This window comes from Squalius cephalus (genome assembly GCF_949319135.1).
Source record: "Squalius cephalus genome assembly, chromosome: 9".
In the NCBI taxonomy this organism is placed as follows: Eukaryota; Metazoa; Chordata; class Actinopteri; order Cypriniformes; family Leuciscidae; genus Squalius; species Squalius cephalus.
In genome coordinates, this window is record NC_137130.1 from 17,544,978 (window position 1) to 17,566,645 (window position 21,668).

The 21,668-nt window shown below is 37.2% G+C and overlaps 1 protein-coding gene across 4 annotated transcripts in view; it reads right to left on the reverse strand.

Annotated features, from left to right (window-relative positions):
- The window catches only part of LOC307164719 (uncharacterized protein), a 244,794-nt gene that overhangs the window by 1,400 nt on the left and 221,726 nt on the right, over positions 1-21,668 (reverse strand). For 3 of the 4 annotated variants that reach the window (XR_013822323.1, XR_013822324.1, XR_013822325.1), the window contains 2 exons: positions 21,213-21,362; positions 622-820 (listed from right to left, as the gene is read on the reverse strand). Coding sequence is in view for 1 of the 4 variants with exons in the window: in XM_079881779.1 (XP_079737905.1) it covers positions 21,330-21,362 (33 nt within the window). In the remaining 3 variants the exon portion in view is untranslated. Of the gene's footprint in view, positions 1-621; positions 821-21,212; positions 21,363-21,668 lie in introns of those variants that run through there. The other variant, XM_079881779.1, reaches the window with a different exon arrangement.

A 21,668-nucleotide genomic window follows, 5' to 3' on the forward strand; every position in this document is an offset into this window, starting at 1 on the left:
TAGCCAAAGTTTTGACAGCTCAGTTTGAAACCATCAGCATTACAGATATCAGATTCCTGCTGATTGGAGGGGGATTTCCTGTTTGCTGTTCTGAGTCATGTACTGAGGCATTTCTCAACCCATTCTCACAGCGCTCTAAAGTTGGAGATAAAGCGTCCGCACCCTGTCACAGTTTTTCGCTGTCTTACTACTGTTTTTTGAGTCAACGTGAGTTCTCTAAATAAAAGCTGTCAAGCTTTATCTTCTGTTAAGAGCGTGATGCATTTGTGGTTTGGTTTTGAAAAATGGAAATTACACATATACAATACACAGAGTATTCATTTAATGTTAACTTAGTGTCAATGAAAAAAAAAAATAGCTAGACAAAGAATAATAATTTTTAAATCAAATGACCAAAAATATTTCAAATTTAGTTTATATAAATTATATTGAGATGACTATCTGTCCATGAGAATCACTGGCCTTTAAAATTATATAATTATATTAGATTTAATCTGATATTCCATAAAGATAACAAAAAAGTGTTTAAACACATTTGGAGCAAATACTGTGGGGACCTGCTTGTCAGCATTAGAAATAATCCACCCAAAGTAACAGATTGCTGCAGACAGAAGTCGCTGGTCTCTCTCTCTCCTCTGTATCCACAGAGAGGCAACAAACCAATGATTGGTTCTCAGGGGACGGATGGAGTGGAACGCATCCCAGCCGGCACACTGACCTGATTATCATTGTCAGATCTCTTCCTCTACTCTGGGACTGAGTCTGTCTGTCCCCAGATCTGTCACTTGTTCATGTCTGTGCTCACTCATCCTCTTTCCTCCTGAAATAGAGTAATACCCATCAGTAGAGTAACATCCCTTTGAAAAATTGTCTCGCTGATTTTTCTATTTACGAGCTGGCTGTGGAACAGCATTTATCCCGTAATTACACCACTGTCACTGACAATTTCCATACAAATCATCAGGAAAATTGAAAACGGACCCAAAACTCTGTAAGGCAACATTTCCACTCTGTGAGAATCTTGCCAAACATCTCCTTCACTGCTTTTCAGCGAAGCAGCAGGGGAGGATGTCCAAAGAGAAAGATGCATAAACGTCTTTCAAAGTTAACAGGAGAGATGTTGAAGTATTTGGATGTTTTAAATGACCCAGTTAATGAGGAAAATCAGCGATCTCTTGGCATTTGGGGACTTTCCATATGCTTTGCATATAATGATACAGTGGGTAGTTTTTATTGATTGCACAAGAAAAACACGTTTTTCCGTACAGACATGCTTTAACCCTAAAATGTAAATGCGTCTCTATAACTTTTCCAGAAATCCTGAAATGAGGTGATCATGTTAACTGATTGTTTCCACATTTAATTGCCTTTCAAATAAATAAATAAACAAACATGATATTCGAGTTATAGTTATGTTAATAGAATAATCATAAAAACCTTAATAAAATATTGAGGTTGGTAAGATTTGTAAATGTTTTTGAAGGAAGTCTTTTATGGGTTTAGTTTTCATGGACTTTTAGTTTATCCTCATTCATCTCATGTGTTCCTTTGTTCAGTTCCCACCTCTCCTTGGTTGTCATGGTTTCTGTCATTATGAGTTCATGTGTATCAGTTGTGTATCGTTTATTACCTCGTTTGTATTCACTACTTAAATGTCCCCTTCACAGTGTGTGTTGCATCTTGTTTGGATTATTGTTATTTAAACTTTGTGTTGGAACTCTATCTTCGTCTTCATCTGCATTCCTGCAACCACCCGTTACAATATATTTAAAATTTTTATATAATACATTATTCCTGTGATGGCTGAATTTCCTGAGATTCCTGAATTTTCAGCATCATTACTCCAGTCTTCAGCGTCACATGATCCTTCAGAAATAATTATAATACGCTGATTTGGCACTCTAGAAACATTTCTTATTGTTATGAATATTGAAAACAGTTGTGTGGATTGATTTTTTGTCCTTCTATTTTGTGGAAACCGTGATACTTTTTTTCAGGATTCTTTAATGAATAGAAAGTTCAAAAGAACAGCATTTATTTGAAATTAATCTTTTGTAACATTATAAATGCTTTTACTGTTAATTTTGACCAATTTAATGCATGCTTGCCAAAAAAAAAAAAAAAAAAAAAAAACGACTGCAAACTTTGGAATAGCAGTGTTCAAATAACTCTTGTGTGTTTGTTTATTAAATATTTAAACTAATTTGATCATGCAAAATGTGGCCCTCTCTTCTATTACTCTTAAAAACGGATTTGTTCCTGTCAAGCCGACTCTTTCTGTACCATACATAATCTCTTTTGTTCCATTCCTCCATAATCTATACAGTCCAGCGCTGTGATAGATGTGCCAGGATGAGATCTACACACAGTCAGGGCTCAAATGCTTTATATAATGCTGATGTGCCTCAGTGTCGTCTTTTGTGACAGGTTCACAAATAGTCAACAGACAATATAATGCAGATAAAGAGAGCAGTGAAAACTATTGGCAAACATGTGACTTGTAACGTTACGCAAAGAGACTAGCCAATCAAAAGACTATGTCTGCATAGAAGTCCTAACGGTACAATAGCAAAGTCTAAAGTTCAGAGAGAGGGAGGAAAATGGTGAAAAACTAAATGATGACTGTTTTCGCTGGCAAGAAACCTTGACAAGTGGACCTCAAGGAAGAAATTGAAAATGATATGACCCTTAAAATCAAAGACTTGTATTGTGTATTTGGTAAAAGGACATAAAGAACAAGTGAGAATGTGAAGTGTAAGGGAACGTGGGTGAAATGAATGTGGCGCCTTCATTAACCACATTAAACTTTGCTCTCACTTTGTATTAGTGCTTTTTGCATAACTGTCACAGCATGGTGACAAGATAGCTTGAACTAAGAAGAAAAGAAAGCCTAGCAGATGGCTCGCATTAACACAACAGCTCTATGACTCTATGGTGAATATTATGTGATAGATATGATATCCAATGGAGAGCTGGCATACTTGAAAGATAATAATATTGTGCAAATAAATTACTGAGGTGGAAAGTGTCAATAAAGAATAGAGGATGTGTTAGCATGTTTAAATGAACATAAAAACAGAATACTTACATTTACTGTTCAATAGGCCAAGCTATAACATCAACTACACATTATACCACATACACACAATTTCTGAAAGATCATGTGGCACTGAAGCACTGAAGACTTGCCATCACATTTATAAATGACATTGTAATAGAAATTACAACAGAAAACAGTAACATTTCACATTTTTAAAGTGTTTTTGATCAAATAAATGCATCCTTGTGAGCACAAGAGACTTCCTTTAAAATTAGCATTCTATTTTTTACATCCTTAGATGTTTGTGTGTGTTTGATGATTTTTTTAAAAACTATTTATTTACATATGTACAACATCTATGTTACAATGTTCCAATCCAATGAATTTAAATGCCACATTTCAGTCTCTCAAATAATGGATCCTTTCTAACACTGACAAATATAACAGTTATCTTTCATTTCAAACTACTGACGGGAAAAGAAGAGCTTGTCTGCGACATCTCGATGTCTTATCAGACGCAGAATTAAACAAATCCCGGCTGATTGAGCCATTTTGCTGAAACAATGGCTCCATTATGCATCATGTCACAGTAGCATCATCTAGACAAACCCCACATGTTACAGCAGATGGGTACCATTAATCTCCACTGAGAAAGAGAGAGAAAGCACATTTCGAGGGCACAAGAAAGGAAGAGAGAGATGAGAAACTCCAGCCTGACATTTAGCAGATTTCACAAAACAGATCTTTCTGAGACTTGACCTTTGTGTATGTTTAAATATGAGCAGTTGTTCTGTTAAAAAGCTAAATATCCACTGTTACGATCCATTCACACCAAAAATGAAGTTAAAAAGAATGCCTTTTCTAGAAATGTGATTGGTCTGACTTTGCTTGGTGTGAATAGACCATAAAGCCCAATTAAGTCATGCATTGAATAAATTAAATTGAGAAAACATCCTTGTGCGAAATATCTTTTGACAACACTGTTTAAAGGTCATATTTTGAGTCTGCAAACATGTCCAATTGTCACTTTGACTCATGTCTGAGTTCAGAACTGCATAAGATGGCGTGACAGCACATGATTAAATCTATCCTTTCTTATTACATACTTGCTGAATGGCGGTGACACAGACAATCAACCTCAACCATTGTGAAAATAGTGTTTTGCATTGCACTGTACAGCCATGAATGATATGACTGCATAAGATGGCTGCAGTTGTATGGTGTGCATGATTAAAACAGACCAACAAAGGAAAGCTTAATTGAGAAATACTGTTTAATCAATAGCATAGATTTGCATTGCTAATATCTTGTATTGCTGATGAATCAGCTACTGAAAATGGAAGTTGCTTTGTGTAAATGGTTTGAATATGCTAGTGACCCCTGTGTGTCAGTTGGTCTGTCCCAAAGTTCTCACTTTACTGTGATGGCGTATACATGATTTCTTTCTTACACTATGGGGATGTTGAATGCTTGAATCTGATTGGTTGACGAACATTCTAAGGTGTGCAATTATTTTCAGGGAAACGCACGGCTAAACTAGTTCCAGGCAGGTCTTGATTGAATTACATGTCTATATCACTTCGCCAAATTATTTCAATTATTTCAAAGGTCCTTACAGCCTACAACAGCAAAAGAACCAAAACCCACAAAAACACTGACCGATCAAATAAATATAGTAAACAATAGGATAAAAACGACAAATTATTTCCATGTTTTTTGCCACAAAATTACGTTTTATTATGTAGGGAAAGCACATACTCTATTTCTCCAGCTCCCTCTCCTACTCATAACTCAATAACGGCGCTGTTCTTGGAGCAGATAAACTTACAGGAGAGACGCTGCATTAATAACTGAATTACTCTGCTATCAGTGGCTCAAGTCTCCGTTACTAGCTCTAAAATGGCATTTTGGAATTAGCAACGGAGGCTTGGGAAGAGATGCGTAAGAAATGAATCCTACTTTATATCATTACAAGGACAAAAACCTGACAAATGTCTTAAAATACATCATCTGAAGAATTTTATGGTGTGGTAACCATAGTATAAGGGGAATAAATGACTCCGGGCCGTCAAATTATTGAAAAAAAAGCACACCCGAGGTTTAACCGCATTACCACCTCAGGTGTGCACTATTTTTGTAATAATTCAACAGCCCGTTGTCAATTATTCCTTACTTGATATGAATAATTGATTTGACTATTTGACCAGATTTTTGACTATTGGCTGTAATGTTCAGCTAGCACTTGCCTTTTTATGTTCAGTACGCATCAGACAGTCAGTTGAGACTACATGGAAAAAATAACCAATATTCATGTACATAAATAAAGAACAAGCAATTATCAAATTAACTGTGGGAAAATGCTAGTGGTAGGAGACTGAAGTGATGTGTGTCAAGAAAAAAAGGGGTTAAATGACATTCTCACATTGCTTATTTTGTAAAACTGTCAAACCTGCATGAAATTAACAGCAATAGTTAATCTATCGACTGATTTTAACAGTGTTTTAGTGTGAAGTAACACTATAGTATTGTTACTTATCGCAGAAGTCAAGTGACCATTAGCTTTTCACAATGCAACGCTGTGTCATCGAGTTCTAGTGTCTATTTGTTTTTGCGCCCTGCATGCTCTCTATGATGTTTCACTCAGAGTCTGGTTCACATTAAAATACTCATCTAAGTAATGCGGAGCAGCTTCAGTGAAATTGAATTAATTACCTGATGAATTTAATAATGATTCTGTCCCCTTCTCTCTCAGATTAATCTAAGATAACAGAGGGGTTTTGGGTTTCAGGGCAAGACCTTCTGAGACTCAGTATATGAACAAACCTTTCAGATTAATGTCGTCTTGCTTGGAATCAGTCCTAAAACAGCATGTAAGTAACGGATACCATAAAGAAAACTTTTAGTAGAGTTTTTAAAAGCTGTGTTTATGTAGTCTTTTTTGTTTTTGACATTGAGGTAAGAACACAAAATGGGATTAAACCTTTCTTTCTGATGGATATCATTGTAGAAAACAGTGCTGCAATAAAAGTTGATACCATTAAAATGATACCATTGTAATAATTAGAATGATGTTCAAGGGTAGATATGGTGTATAACTGCCTAACACAGACACACACACACACACAATGGCAAAAGATAATGAGCAGCAGAGGTAGGGATTCTACAGAAAGCGTGAGAGGGAATCAGACAGTCCTGTGAGCTGAAGTGCTCTACTCGAGAGCTCCACAATGGCGGCCCACCCTTGCCTGTGGCACTGAGAAGGTTGTTTCCTGGGCAACAGAGAGCTGAGAGCAGGGCATCGGTCTCTGAAGTGTGTATGAAGAGCTGTGGACCCAAGCCAATAGTTCATCTCAGGAACAGAAACACTAATGGAGTCACACTAACACGCACACACATGCACACACACAGGGTTAGAGGTATGTAGCCATTTCAAAGATTAAGAATTTACTTCTGCATCCAACAGACATCACAGAGTCTAAAACAATGTGGAACATTGATGGTGGGTAGACTTAAATATTGAAAATATTGTTTAAGCCGCTTGCTTAAGTCCCTTGAGTGAGCTAATGCAACAATTCCTGAATGCTGAAACTTAATTTCATTGGATATCCAATATCCATCCATCTGATTTTGTAAAATTATAAATGATTTTACTGACAATTTGGATCAATTTAATGCATCAGTATTAGCAGTATTTCATGAGAGAATAATATCCATGGTTAATGTTTGATTATATGCTTTATGATGCTTTAAAAAATACTCTGCAAATAACAGCACAGTAACTACAGTAAACTCACAGAGCACTACATATTGTGAGGTAAAAAAAAAAGGAGCATTTTGGACGTCCTATTACTAGTTAGCTATTGCATTTTAATCAGTTATGTATTTCAGTTCACATTTTATTTTAACCTCAGGAAAACTAATTTCCAATGTTTCCACCGTCTACAATTAAATTAAATTCGGCGAAAGAATGGTTTTCTATACTTCCAAGACTTTGTTCAAAGACAGGCAGATAAGCTGAAAAACAACATGTCTGAATGTTTACACAAAATAATCAATGTCTTGACCTTCAAATCATTATTCAGGACCCATCTGCCTTATTCTCTTCCTTTTAGAGATCTCCTCACTAAAATGTTTTGCCAACAGCGCTGTTTATGACTCTGAAAAGTTCCCTCAGCAATATCTTGACACCAGTCTTCCACGTTGATGCATAACATTCACTGCCATGCGCTTCCCTTTGAAATTTTCTCACTTTTTTTCAAAGTGGGAATGTGTCATTGTCATCTTTTGCCTCCCTTGTTTACTTATTTATTTTGGGTCTGAGTCGGACTACATTACCTTCCATCCTGAAGTGCAAAGTAGCACTTTCACACACGTATTTCTCTTTAACACACACACACACATGCACAAAGACTGTCACCTTCCACACATTCTGCCATTGGGAACTGCATTAGTGAGCAAGGGAGATATTTATAAGCCTCCTGGAACCTTCCAAGATGTATGTCGGTGGTAAAAACATCTTTCTCTCTCTATCCAGCTAATACTCACATACGCACACACTCATATATTAGATTAACAGGCTCTCACTGGAACTGACATTCTTAAGAAGCTCAGTGTCAGCAGAGATGTATGTTTGAGCACTTTTCATGCTCTCATCTCCCGTAATGATGTGGTTAAAAGAACCAAAACCATCACTCATTCTCAATGGTTATCTCAATGAAGTCATACAGTCCTGCCATACATGCACACACAAAATAGCTCTTGAATTAACAAAATGCTTTATGCATGTGGAAATATGTGAGATAAGTGATGTCTGAATAAACATAAGCCATATATATTGTCAGAGTAAACTGTATATATTCTTAAGAATGTGTCATAATACATATTCTGGAGAGGAAAACAACAATTCCCATACATTTGATTTATAATTTTTCAAATTTAAAAAAAGATGTGCCTCCATATATAGGCAATGTTAAAATAAATGCATCTTATTGAGGATCAGAAGAAAAGTAAATGCATAATGTATCAAAAATGTCCATAGATACATAATAATATTCATAAGATCTTTCCTTTATCTTGACCTTTAACTTTGACAAGAAGAGTAAATGTGCTTAAACTGATATCAAAGACAGATCTTTGATAGAACAGGATATTTCCACTCAAGGAAAATCTCAAACATAATAAGATTTAAGGTTTAGCCAGATGTTTATCATTTTGCCAGTATATGCACTTCAGAGATAAGCTTTATTCTCAGTCGGGAAATGACAGAACTAGGACTAGGCGATATATATTGAATATTCATGATATATTTGCCATGGCTTTCTGGCAATAAAAAAAAAAAAACTCAACTCATAATGATTTGAATGCACTTAATGTTTTTGAAAGTCTTTTATGCTAACCAAGGCTGCATTTATTGGATAAGCCACATTGTATGGAAAAGGGTGTGAACATTCTGTTAAACATATACTTTGGCTTTTCTCATTAAACACCTTTACTGACAGTTTAACTCAACCAATCAAAGAACAGATCAGTTTCATCATTACTCCACCAATAAAGCACATTGATGCCATTCGATAAGGAGAAAAGGGCCAGACAGCAATGGGAATTTTCCAGCTGAACAAAGCTGCCCATACATCTGTGTGCATTCACCACTGAGGCTCAGGCAGTCGCAATGACACTGAACATCGTAATAAGAGCTTTTCAATAGTGGGTAGCAGCGAACGAGCTGTGCCTCATCAGCACAATGATAATAGCTCTCTTTTCATCCGAATTATAATTACACATTAATAGAGTGTATAAAAGCAAAGCCATTCACTTGTGCTCTCATAAAAACATTAAGCATTTTATCGTTCCCCTGGTTGGACTATGAGTCAGATACGTATAGAGTAAATGTACACGCATTTCTAGAGTCTCTCTCTCTCTTTCACAGACTTTGCTGGCCGATGGCATTCAAGCGGCCCATTATTGCCTTGCTGGTGCTTTGTGTGAGATTAATTGCAGACATTCAAAACTCAATGAGACAAATCTGCAAACATTATACAGGACAGTTGCAGCCAATCAGGATTCAGAAAGAATGGGGAAACAGGAGACAAGGTTTATGACAGCGTTAGATAACACTAAAGCAGAGAGGGTGATGGTTAAAGTAAAACAAAAATATGGGACAAGGTGATCATATCCCATACTGTACCAGGGGAATGCTTGCGTCTCTCCTGAGAAATCGTCAAGTTCTCTGCTCTCCTCCTCCTCTATAAAGGACAATAAGACACATATGTATTGCTCTTGAGGAATATAAAGGGGAAAAACAATAGAAGATAACATTACAGAGTGATTTCTTCCACATGATTTATGGTGTATGGGCAAGTAAATATTTCCTCTGCTGTTATAGTCACCACTAATTTAGTACTAATCACATTTTGCAAATAAGTTGTTTTCACTATTTGTTTTTTTAATTATCTTGTAAATTGTATGTACACTATTATTCAATAAGTTGATACGAATTCTTTTAAAGGAATCTCATATGCTCATCAAGTACAATACAAAAATATACACTGTAAAAATGATATGATCAATATGTTTGACAACATATGTTTTTACATTGCTTTAACTCATCAAAATAAGTTAAGTAGTTTTCAAGTTTTACAAGATTCAACTAATCTTTTAAGTCAGTTTAATGTAATTTAAGTTGAAATGACTTAAACATCCAAGTTGATTGTACTTAATTTAAGGCATCAAATGTTTTAATACAGTAAAATATTGTGTAATATGTTTACAATTTAAAATAAAAGCATAATATTCTGAGAAATTGATTTCCCAATTGATTATTGACTGGCACACATCAGCCCTGTTAGTAGACACATTTCTATTAGTACTGATATGGCTCAAACTTACGGTGACCGGGAAAGGACATGTTCGGTTCACTTGTCGTGACCATGGCATATTAACTCGTGGGAACGTGATAATATGTCGTGCCTACGAGATAATTTTGTTGAGGTAACGACATCCTTATGTCATGGCCACGCAATGTAAAGTCAACTTAAAACTAAGTGAACTGAACATGTCACCTCAATGGATGATTCAAAAGTTGACACTTCAGGCCGCTCAAACAAAGAGGCCAGTGTTTTGAAAGCGCGACAGAGTCTGTGTTTACATTCTTCCAGTAGTCAATCTACCATTGGCTTACTTAAAATTGACTTTGTATATTAAACTGACATAGAAGAATCAACATCCTTCACCTTAACAGTTGAATTGATAAAATGTGTGTTAAATTCAAGTGTGCAAACATTCACAGTTCCATCGATCTGTGCAAGGGTCTCTTCGAGTGTGGGCTCACCCCTGGAGAACTCCAGCAAGTATCGGACTGAGCTCTGTCTTTCTCTGCCTCATGCTAATGAGCTTTTCAGTGTGAGGGGTTTTCTGTGATATGCACACAATTTCCACTTTGAGCAGAGAGAAACTGCTCTGCCCTTTCCACTTAATGTGATGTTAACCTGTCTTCTCCCCCTGGACCCACCCCACTTGCGTCCTCTCCCTCTCTGCAATTCTTTCCCTTTAGTTTATTTTTAGAGGGAAGAAGGAGAGAGTCACCTCTAGCCCCCTTCACTCCACACACACACACACACACACACACACGCACACACACACACACACACACACACTAAGGTTCACTCAGGGGATTGGGGTATTGTTGTCTTTAGAAGAAGTGTAATTAATTAATTCAACCTGGCAATTAAGCATTTGCTTGGTAAACAATACATTTAAGTGCCTTTAAAGCACTCCAGTCTCCTAAAGGACCTCGGCTCTTTGTCTATAGTTCACTGCCTGCAAAAAAGAGAATTAAAACCAGCACAATAACAAACATTTAGAGCCTTTCAGACATGAATATAGTTTACACTGTCATGCTAATTACACTGGCGCCAGGTCTCAGGTAAAAAATGTCCTTCCTGAATACAGGTCATGTCACAAGGGAGTTTGCAAAATTAGATACTAAACTGAAAATTTCAATACTGATTCTGATATTTCTTGATATATGTTGAAATATCTTTAGATATTATGAACAAAACACAAGTAATTTGTTGATATCATAAACACATGAATTCATTCCGATAGACGAATACGAACAGTGTTCACGTGAACGCTAAATAAAGTGATCAGGTTAATGTGTGCGTTTATATGTCACAAGCCGGAATAGATTTTTTTACATGCGCACACTACACGAATATACAGAGTTTCCCTCTGTTTGCACTTACAATTCTCCTATTTTGCTTCTTTTCTTTGTTTTAAAAAAGCAGACTTAATGTTTATCTATTTTGGGAGATGATGAGCACATGAACCACGCCCATTCTCGCACCCAAAACAAGTCGTCTGTGGATGAGAGTCAGAAACAAGGACTGGTGGGATGTTGTCCTGCTCCACTTCACAGAAGATTAGTGGAAGGAGAATTTTAAAATGACACGACAGTCATTTATGACACTATTCAACGACAACAACAGCTCATTCCATGCATCATACAGTACGTCGTCACCATTTCTACGCATTTTTTCTGATCAAGAGTTTATATGTCATCTCGATCAGATTAGAAAAGATTTAAACCACCCCTTACAACCCAAATTAAATTTGGTTAATTTATTCTGATTGACGTGGTTACATTTGACTTTTTTAGTCCGACTGTGCTAGTCCGATTACTATCGGATTGTTAGGGTCCATGTAAACGCAGGTATGTTTAATCTGGTTAAGTTGTTTTTGCACTGTTTTCTGTTCCGGTTTCTTTTGTTCCCACTTTTAGTTAGACTCCTAGGTTACTCATTGTGTAATTAGTCATGTCAGCTGTGTCTCTTTTCTTTGATTAGTTCACTGTTTATTTAGGGTATGTTTACACGACAACTGCTTAAAACGGAGAAGTTTTTCCTTTGAGTTCTCCTTGTCAAAACGATCCCCCTTCACACGGATCGGCGAAAAAGATTAAAAACGTTGTTTTCTGCTGCCAGGCCATTAGATGGCGATTAAACTATATAGACTGAACATGTAATACACGTGTATGACGTCATCATTTTCACAGATTCCCGTTTTTATTGTTTACACGGAGACCGTTTTCAAAAACTTTCACTTTGAAACCCGTTTTCAAAAGTTTCTGTTTTCAGCCACCCAAAACGCTGCTGTCGTGTTAAAGAACGGCCAAAACGCATGAAAAGTTGTACGTTTTGAGTTGAAAACGGTGTTGTGTAAACAGCCCCTTAAGCCCTGTGTTTGGTTCAGTTCAGTTGTTTGTTATTTTTGCAGTTTACGTGGTTGTTCTGTTCCGTGTTCTGAGTATCCTAAATTTTGTTAAAAAAAACTGCTAAAAACTGCTGCGATTAGATCCTGTTTCAACTTCCTTTGCGACCGTCCGTGACAGTGACAGTGTGTGATCTTCCCCATGTATGACACCAATGCCCAGTTATATATTAAATCTCTTTTATGAGCCATGAGGAGAAATTAATGTGCAACACAGAGTTAACTAAAACAAAAACAAACTAACAAATAATGTAGGCCTAACTCATTAGCTAATTAACATTGTAATGACGGTCTAAGCTTTTTTTCCCCTTCCTAACTCTGCCAGTTCCACAGGGGACCTGCAGTGTATAAAAAGTACTTGCTATCCTTTTTTAAAAAAGTTATTTTTATAGTTCCAAAAAATAAATATGATTTCACAATAAAGACCATCCTCTTCCTCAATATTTAACCATTAATGGACATGCAACAATCTTACATAAATAGTAGCCTATCATAATTTAAAGTAAAATAAGATTACAATTTAAAAATGAATTAAATGTATTAAAATAATATCATTAGATTAAAAATAAAATATAACAATATAAATAATCCATTTTATTCCCACAAAAAATAAAAGTGAACAAATTCTTAGGATGCACATGCAACTGAAATAATATATAGCAGATGTTATGAGATGTTACGAGTTTTGGTGCCATGATACTAAATCATATATACAAAAATTATTCATATAATATAAAAACACATCTATTCAAAAATATTCTCTACATAATATTCAGAAAACTTTAATCTAAAATCAATATAAGAGAAAAAAATAAGCTAAAAACAAAGAAAAAAGATTCCCAGAATACAGAGAGAGAGAGAGAGAGAGAGAGAGAGAGAGATGACTGCCTAGAATCTCAAGGAGATAAGTGCAATATACACACATTTTTCATTCTTATAAAAGATGGAGGAATATGAAAAAGCAGCTACGTACTTTGAAAAGAGACTGAGAATAGAGGCGTTGGGAAGCTGCCTTTCATTTTTCCACCTTTGCTTCAATCTCTTGTTTAAGATGGTGTCATCTTCTTAAAAGTGTTGGAAAGTGTGAAAATTGCTACTCTACAATGTCTCATGTTCTATTCCTGTAATGCCAAACCAGCTGCCTGAGTTCACACAGGTGTGTGTGTGTGTTCACTAGTGTGAATTCAGCAGTGAATATTCATTGTGAAGAGCCATAATCCATCTTCATCTTTATTTAGTACTGTGCATTCTGGTGTTTTTTGCCAGTTTCATACATGCTGATGCTCTTAGCGAATACAAACACATCAGCCAGTTGGTCATACAGAAAGTGGCTAAAACCTTAAAAGGATAGTTCACCCAAAAATTAAATGATTGTGATCATTTTCTCAAACTCTTGTTGTTCCAAACCTGTATTACTTTCTATCTTCTGTGGAACATAAAAGCTGTATTCATCAAAGGATTCAAAAAAAAAAAAAAAAAAAAAAGGATCATGGTTTCCCCCAAAAAAAATATTAAGCAGCACAACTGTTTACAACATTGTTAATAAGAAATGTTTCTTCAGTAGCAAACCCAGCATATTATAATGATTTCCGAAGCATCATGTTTTACTTGGTTTGTTTGTTTATTTAACAGGGACAATGCAGAATTACATTGCTACAATTTCAAGCAGCTGATTCTCGACATACAGGCTTCTAGCCAACGGCTAATTTAAAACACACACACACACACACACACACACACACACACACACACACGCACGCACGCAGCACGCACGCACGCACGCACGCACGCACGCACACACGCACACACACACACACAAGATGACTGTATACAAACATCAATGGTCACAAACCTGCTTTTGTTTGAACTAATTTTTTTTGTAGGTTTCTTTGAAAAACTGTTTGCATTTTCAGTTGAACTGGCAAACTGTTCCAAAGCAGTGTACCTTTAACTGAAAATGCAGATTGTGCAAACTAGTTTTTCTCTACAGTACTATGCAATTTTGATTAGTTGCACCTCTAGTGATCCCCTCACTACTCTGTTTGGATATTAATTGAAATATAATATCTGGAGCAAGATTGTTTATACATTTAAAAAACATTTTAATAAGAGACAAATTTATAATTTTTTTTATTATTATTATTTTTTTTATTTTTTTTTTTAATATTGCAATGGTGCCACCTAAATGATTTTGTGTCCAACATTTTTAGTGTTTGTTTAAAGATTTAACAGGTTTAGTCAATTGAGAAACCTTACTGTCACACAATAAGATAGATGTGAGAAGACAGAGCCGGATTATCCATAAGGGCACTTGGGCCAGTGCCCAGGGGCACCAACCATTCACAACCACTAGGGGGGCACCACATGACCAAGCGGCAACCTCCCCGTCTCTCTCTTGAAACCAACACGGAATTGAGTTAAACTGCAATTCGTTGACTGGCCGCTTGAGGCTGATGTCAGAAGTGAGTCAAATCTGGATCTCCCCCATGTTAAAATACCAAATTTTACAGCAGAAAAAAACGTGTTTACAGCCTGGTGTCTGTATGTGGTTTTGGTCTATACAGCTAATTTTGCCCTTCATGACAACTGTGAGGGGGGTGAATTTTTTTATAACTCATCCGTTTAGTTGATTAATATTTAAAGTTCTGCATAATTAAGGGTGTGGCCACTTGAGTGACAGTGCCGGGTTGTGCTGATGTCAATGCTAGCCGTTTCGTCTGTTTTTACTAGCCGTCTCTTCACCTCAGCAAGTGTTGCAGCTGAACTTGCCTTCTCTGCAGTGTTTTGTGCTTTTTTTCGGGATTATTTCATACAATTTAATACACCCATTAAGTTACTTCGCCCACGGCTTAGGATTCCGTCGTTGTCGTCGAGTATCGTTCGAGAGAACAACCAGCGCTGTATTCAGTTGTTTTCCTCTGTGAACATGCACTAATGGATGTCTGGCAATTTCGTTGCTTTTTGGAGTTTTCAGATTTAAAAACGTCAATAAAGGCTCGTTCGTTCTGCTCTCACGGAACAGATGGATTATAATATGCTTATGTACCGTCAGATGAAATCATGCAGGCGTCGGCGCTTTCTCCATCCATGCAATAAATGCACATCCTTGAATGAGCGCGGATTTTCTAGCGCATTTACTTGAACTTCATAGGCAATAACGTTATATCTATGGTTTAACCCATTTGAGAGGCGGCCAAAATCAGAATTTAAAATGGACTGAATAAGCTCTCTACGAACTTGACGAGCGATGCCGCGCTGACGGACCATAGACTATAAAAAAGGAGTGACTGACATGTAACGTTATGCACATAAATCACTGTCACACACACTCCCTCAGAGTAATATTAAGAGTTCCTGCATTATACATTTTCAACTAGCAGAATAGTACAGAATCACGATACACAGTCTCACTTTAGCGCGAGGCCCTGTGCAGTCGCAGACTTGGTACTGTCAGTTGCATATAACGTTATAGAATTACTTCCCCAGCCTGCATAGAAATAAACATATATCTATGCCCAGCCTGAACTAAAAACTTGATCACGTCGAGCTAGGTGATTTCAGATACAGGGTAGCCAGTAGACGGGCTCTGATACAGCCAGGCTCCAGCTCACGCCCCGCCTCTGCCCATCCGGGAGTGACGCAAGGCCAAGATGGCGACGGCCGGCTCCGCCCACTTTAGGCTTCAAAAATGCTCTTCAGAAACCTACGAGTGACGTCACGGACACTACGTCCATATTTTTTACAGTCTATGCACATGACACAAGCTTTAAAAAATATTTTTCGTAAATTGTTATATTATTAACTTGAAATTATTGAAAGACCATACAGAACTCGTTTATGAACACTAATTTAACAATAATAATAATAATAATAAATTATAAATAAATAAAGATTACATGACCAGTTTGACCACTATCACTCCCCCCTCCCTCCCCAATCTGTCAGAGTTGAGTTGGTCCACAACAAGTACGCGCAAATGTGTCTTTTTTTTTTTTAACAGCTACAGAAAATGAATCTAAATCCAAAATGAACAATTGAGTGGTTTTGCAGTTGTTATATATGTGTTAAAGATTTTATTTTGGATGTGTTCATTGCGATTATATTGGCTGGGTTTATAAAAGTTTATAAAATTGAAAGGATCTTTGCTTGGTGCATTTGGAAACAAATCTTGTCTATTTCTAAATGTAATTGCGCGCAGCAAACCTGATGATTATACTGTCCGTGTGTTGAAAAAAACTTTGATTAAACACACTCGCAACCAAAGCGGAGACGTTACAGCGTTGCCAGTGGCACTGAGCGGAGTTTTGCCGCGCACCGTTACTGCTAATGTTAGCCTACTAGGCGTCGGCGATGACCGCCAGGCGAATGAGGATATTCTTCTTGGGGGAGACAGGAGCGAGGAAGACTCGGGTGAGGAAGAGGACATTAATGAAGGTTTTTTGGGCAAACGTGAATTGACGCTGTCAATGAATTGATGTACATTTTGAATTGAGACATTTGAATATAGTGCTCACTGCTCATATGCCTACATGTATGGGGGGTTGAGGTATAGTGAGGTATAGTTGAGGTATAGGTATAGCACACTTAATACGGCCCTGTGAGAAGACCATTGCATGCATCTATAACTTAGCTGCTAAGATTGTTCTGATGGTTCTACACAGCCTCTTTACATGCACATCAAATTTTAATTGAGAATCTAAAATAACACCTAGATATTTCAAATCATTAACTGTCTATGTGCATTTTATTTGCTATTTACACTTTCAAAAATCAAAAATGATTGATTTAGATTGTGTACAAATTAATATAATTACAAAATATAACTTTTTAGATGCCTTTGATTTAATAAAAAGGTTCTCTCTCTCTCTCTCTCTCTCTCTCTCTCTCTCTCTCTCTCTCACACACACACACACAAAAAAAAAACGCCTTCATTGAGCTCACAATTTGGGATCTGTTCAAATGCTTTCTCCCCTTTCACGTAATTTGCCCTTTTGCAAAGGCACTAGGTAAGAAAGCAACACAGATAAGTGGAATAATGGAGAGATTGAAATAAAGAGAGCGAGAGAGTAGCGTTAGCGGTGTAATTGAGAGAGAAGTGCTGATAAGAGCTCAACTCAGCCGTCGCACCCTAAACCAGTGTCCTGTTTCAGCCCTCCCCTCCGCTCCTTTCTTCCCCTCTCCTCTGCTTGGCTGACTACATGCCACTGGAGTTCACTGATAACTTGACGGCTCCATTGACTGACTCCATCTAGGCAATGTTGGATCCCCCCCCCCCCTTTTCATCTTTTCTTTTCTTGTAAGTGTGTGCGCGTTCGCTTCGAACACAAGGAGCTCTTTGTTGACGCGTACTGTACATGTACACTGAAACCTTTATGCCAAAACAGGTATAGAATTTGCTTTCTGCCTGAGAGTAGCCCACAAGAATAATATCCCACTTAACAGTGAAACACTCCTTCAGCGGGTCATTCCTGTAATCCAAACATTTGTAAGGGATCGAGGCCTCGGTCGGGGTTCAGGTCCACCAGCTGGTGTTTAAAGGCTGGACGGCGAGAGAGCGGCTCTGGACTGAGGGAATGATCTGAGGAGAGAGCCGGGTATCAGTGCTCACAGGGGTTTGTAGTTTGTTCTGTTTATTTATCCGCTCTCCTGCCCTCGCCCGTGTCTCTTTCCCTCTCCCTGTGCGTGTCTCCTGCCCTCCGGACTGGGCAGGTTATACCTGTATGAGCTACATGAGGAAGGAGAGGAAAAGATGGCTTTAGCCAGACAAGGTTAATTATGTTTTCCCTTCCTCTGTCTGCCAAGAGAGAGAAAGAAAAGAGGAATGACTGAAGAAAACAAGACTAAACAAACAATAGAACGAAAAGTAGAAAAACAGCTTTTGAGATTCTAAATTCGAGCCACTTTCGAACTGGTGTGCCAAACTGTACACAGACAACAGACATTTTAAACTGTCACTTTGTAGAAAATTGTTTATTCCAATAATCATCAATTATTATTACTATTATTAACATTAAATCTTATTGTCATTATCATATTGCTGTTGCCACCATTTTATAAAAGCAATTAAGCTTATGCCTAAAAACACCACTTACCCAAGGCAAAATCTTGTGATGTACATGTACCAAAAACTCTGAAACCAGAGTTCAAGTTTTCATTCAGCCAAAAACTGATATCACAAATAAAGTTTCAGTATTTTTGAAATGTGGGTAATTGAGTAAACAAACTTGGCATGTTGTTCAGGGTGCTGTGTTCTCTGGTGATAAATTAAACCAGTCATAGTGAAGCTCTTCGACAACGGGCTGACTTTCGATATTTCAGCTGGGCAAATTTTACAGTAAATATGAATACTCTAGAATAATTTGTCTCCATAACCTGATGTAACTTATCCACGTTGTATGCATGAAATAGATGCAGAAACATTCAAAACATGTCATCAAATACTCTAAAATATTTTCGGTTGCCGGCTCATCATTAGCATGACCTCTCATGGCATATTTCTGTAGTAAATATGCAAGAAAAACATTTGTACAGTAATTTTCTTTTGATGACTACAAAGATTTGGCACATTTATTGTGATTATTGAACTCATATCTCACAAGTGATACGCCAAAGCCACAGTCATTCTGAGAGAACTGACATTTATGGCACAGCTAATGCCAGTGTGCGCCAGTCATGTCTAATTTAGTTGGACTCAGAACAGTTTTACAGGAAGTTGTTCGGACCAACTCGGATTAAATTATATCAATCCAGCATAAATGAGCCATGATATGTCCTGTGATATTTGATGACTAAGAGGAAATTACATCAGAACTACTCAATACATTTTGGGTAGAGCAGACATAAGAAAAGGTTTTTTTTTTTTTTCTGCATCCCGAAGCTTGGCGTTTTAGCCATTGATAAAACAAAATGAATCAAAGATTGTGTCTATTTCACTATAATATAAGTATATACATAAAAAAATATGAAAGAATGAAAAGATGGCACATATTTTTATAATAAAATTAGTCCATATGACTCATGCCTGAGTCCTCTAAAGCCATGTAATAGCTTTTGAGTGGGAAAGAATACAAAAATGCACAGGTTGTTATTCATGGCAAAATTCACAGCAATCCAAGTCTCTTTGGCATTTTGGTGTAAAAACTTTTGTAAAAAAAATTGCATTTGGGAGACGCTTTTATCCAAAGCAACCATGCTCTACTGTTTAAGCAGGGATGACGTGTGATTACAAGAAAGATTGTCAGTGAAAACAACTCAGTTTAAGTCTGCTCCTCACATAAGCTATTGTATATTGTGGCATCAGAAGACTTGGGAAATAATGCACAAATCGTATGGATGCTTTTTGAACTGTCCTTTTATGGAAAGGAGCTGCATACAAATGTCTTTTTTGGTGTTATGTGGGAAAACATGACAACATGGGTTTGGAATGACATATGGCTGAGTAAATAATGATAGCAGTTTCATTTTTGTGTGAACTACTCTTCTTAACTGTGCAATGAGTTGCTTGTTAAGAGGGAAAGCTTAATACCAATTTCCCTGATTTGCAGTGTTGATAAGGAATCGATGCATCAATTAGTCCGCTTCCTCTGTTCCTAGCCCTCCGCTTGATCTAATGTCAACAGGAAATACCACGTGTGATGCAGTCGATGAGAATAGCACATATGAGCCGAACTACTGAGATACAGATCTGGCCAAAAATCACAGGGTGGTATCCCAGACCCACATGACTCAGTCATCTTAATGACAACTCCGGAACCGGAACAATTCCCAGAATGGGAAGAGACTTCAAGTTGGCACTCAGCATGAAATGAAAATGTACCTCTATTTTATAAGTGCATCTCAATGAACTTATTGTATATGATGTTTTTTTTTTTTTTTTACCATGTAATTTTTAATAAAAAATGTCATAATTCTCCTGACAAATCTTTTGATATGCCTAACTTCCCAAATCATTAAGTCAGCTTAAACCCCAGCCCTCGCATTCAGCCAATCTGACTCCATCCAAACAACAACTGATGAACAGAACATAGTTTTCTCCCAATGTTTTTTTTTTTTCTTTTTCGATAGTCTGTTTCACTCGGATGTACAAGGGAAAAAAAAGATCTGTCGCTATGATTCAGTGCACTTTACAGGTATAGTTAACAATAATATAATTTTAAACCACTTTATTCTGCAAAACACAAAAAGATATTATTTTGAAGAATGTCTCAACTGTTTTGTCTACAATGAAAGTCAATGGGGTTCAAAACAACATTGAAGCCCAATGATTTTCACTGAAAGGACAATTTTTTTTCAACTTATCTGAATATTTTTTGGGTGAACTATCTCTTTCATAGTCCAGAAAATCCCCCTAAAGAGTGTTTATGTTGAAAAGGAACAATAATAATAATTGTTCTTTCTTTGTAATTGCCGTAAAGCCATTTGAAACAATATAAAAGGAGGACCTGGGCTTGAGAATATAAAATATGAATTGTATTGATCAATAAAACTGTAGACAGAACACAAAAAAAGAGAGAAAATGTATGACTGAACGCATGCAGAGTATATCGTATTCTTCTGCATCTGTTTAGGCCTTGTGTTTTCATTCTGTCAGCGAAAACAATGGTGCAGAAACAGACCCGTATGAAAACGACAGCTATATTTACCCAGCATTCTATCATATAGACACACGGCACATTCCTCAGCAGTGCTTTTGTCATAGTTGGCACACATATCAGCGGCACAGGCTGTTTTCTCAAACTTGGGGAAAAAAGCGAGAGGAAACTAAATACAACTGAAAAACAATGATATTACTGAGGGAGAAAGGGATGAAGGGCCGAGGTTTGAGGGAGTGATGTAGATTTCAACAGGAGGGAGAGGAAGGTGTTTAGCTGTGCTCCTGCAGATAAGCAGTGATTAAAGAGCTTACCGGAACGCAGTGTGTGTTGGCGCAGTCAAACTTGCTCTTCTGTCTTCATTGGCCTAATGGTTTCACCCGGGTCTCGGTGGGAGAATGATGCCGTTTCAACATGAAACTCCAGATGTTTTAATCTGAAACTCTCTCCTGGCCTGAGAAAACCTGAGGGAGGCAACAGAAAAAAGCAGATTGTCAGAAAACTAATGACGCCGTGTCAGAACGCAGCTGCGACCCGTGAACTCTTAATTGCTTAACTCTTTCCTATGCGCCCCACCTCAATTACCCCAGCAAATTGCACATGATTGAATGAGTGAAGCTCGCAAACAAGCAAAAAAAGGCTTCTATTTTTATTCAGCCCCATCATCACGCTTCCTTCCGATTATTTTCACTCACTTTCATCTAGATTGGAGACGATGTGTCTGAAGTAGTCCTGCCGAAGGCTGAGGCAGCTGTTCTGAGGTGGCCTAA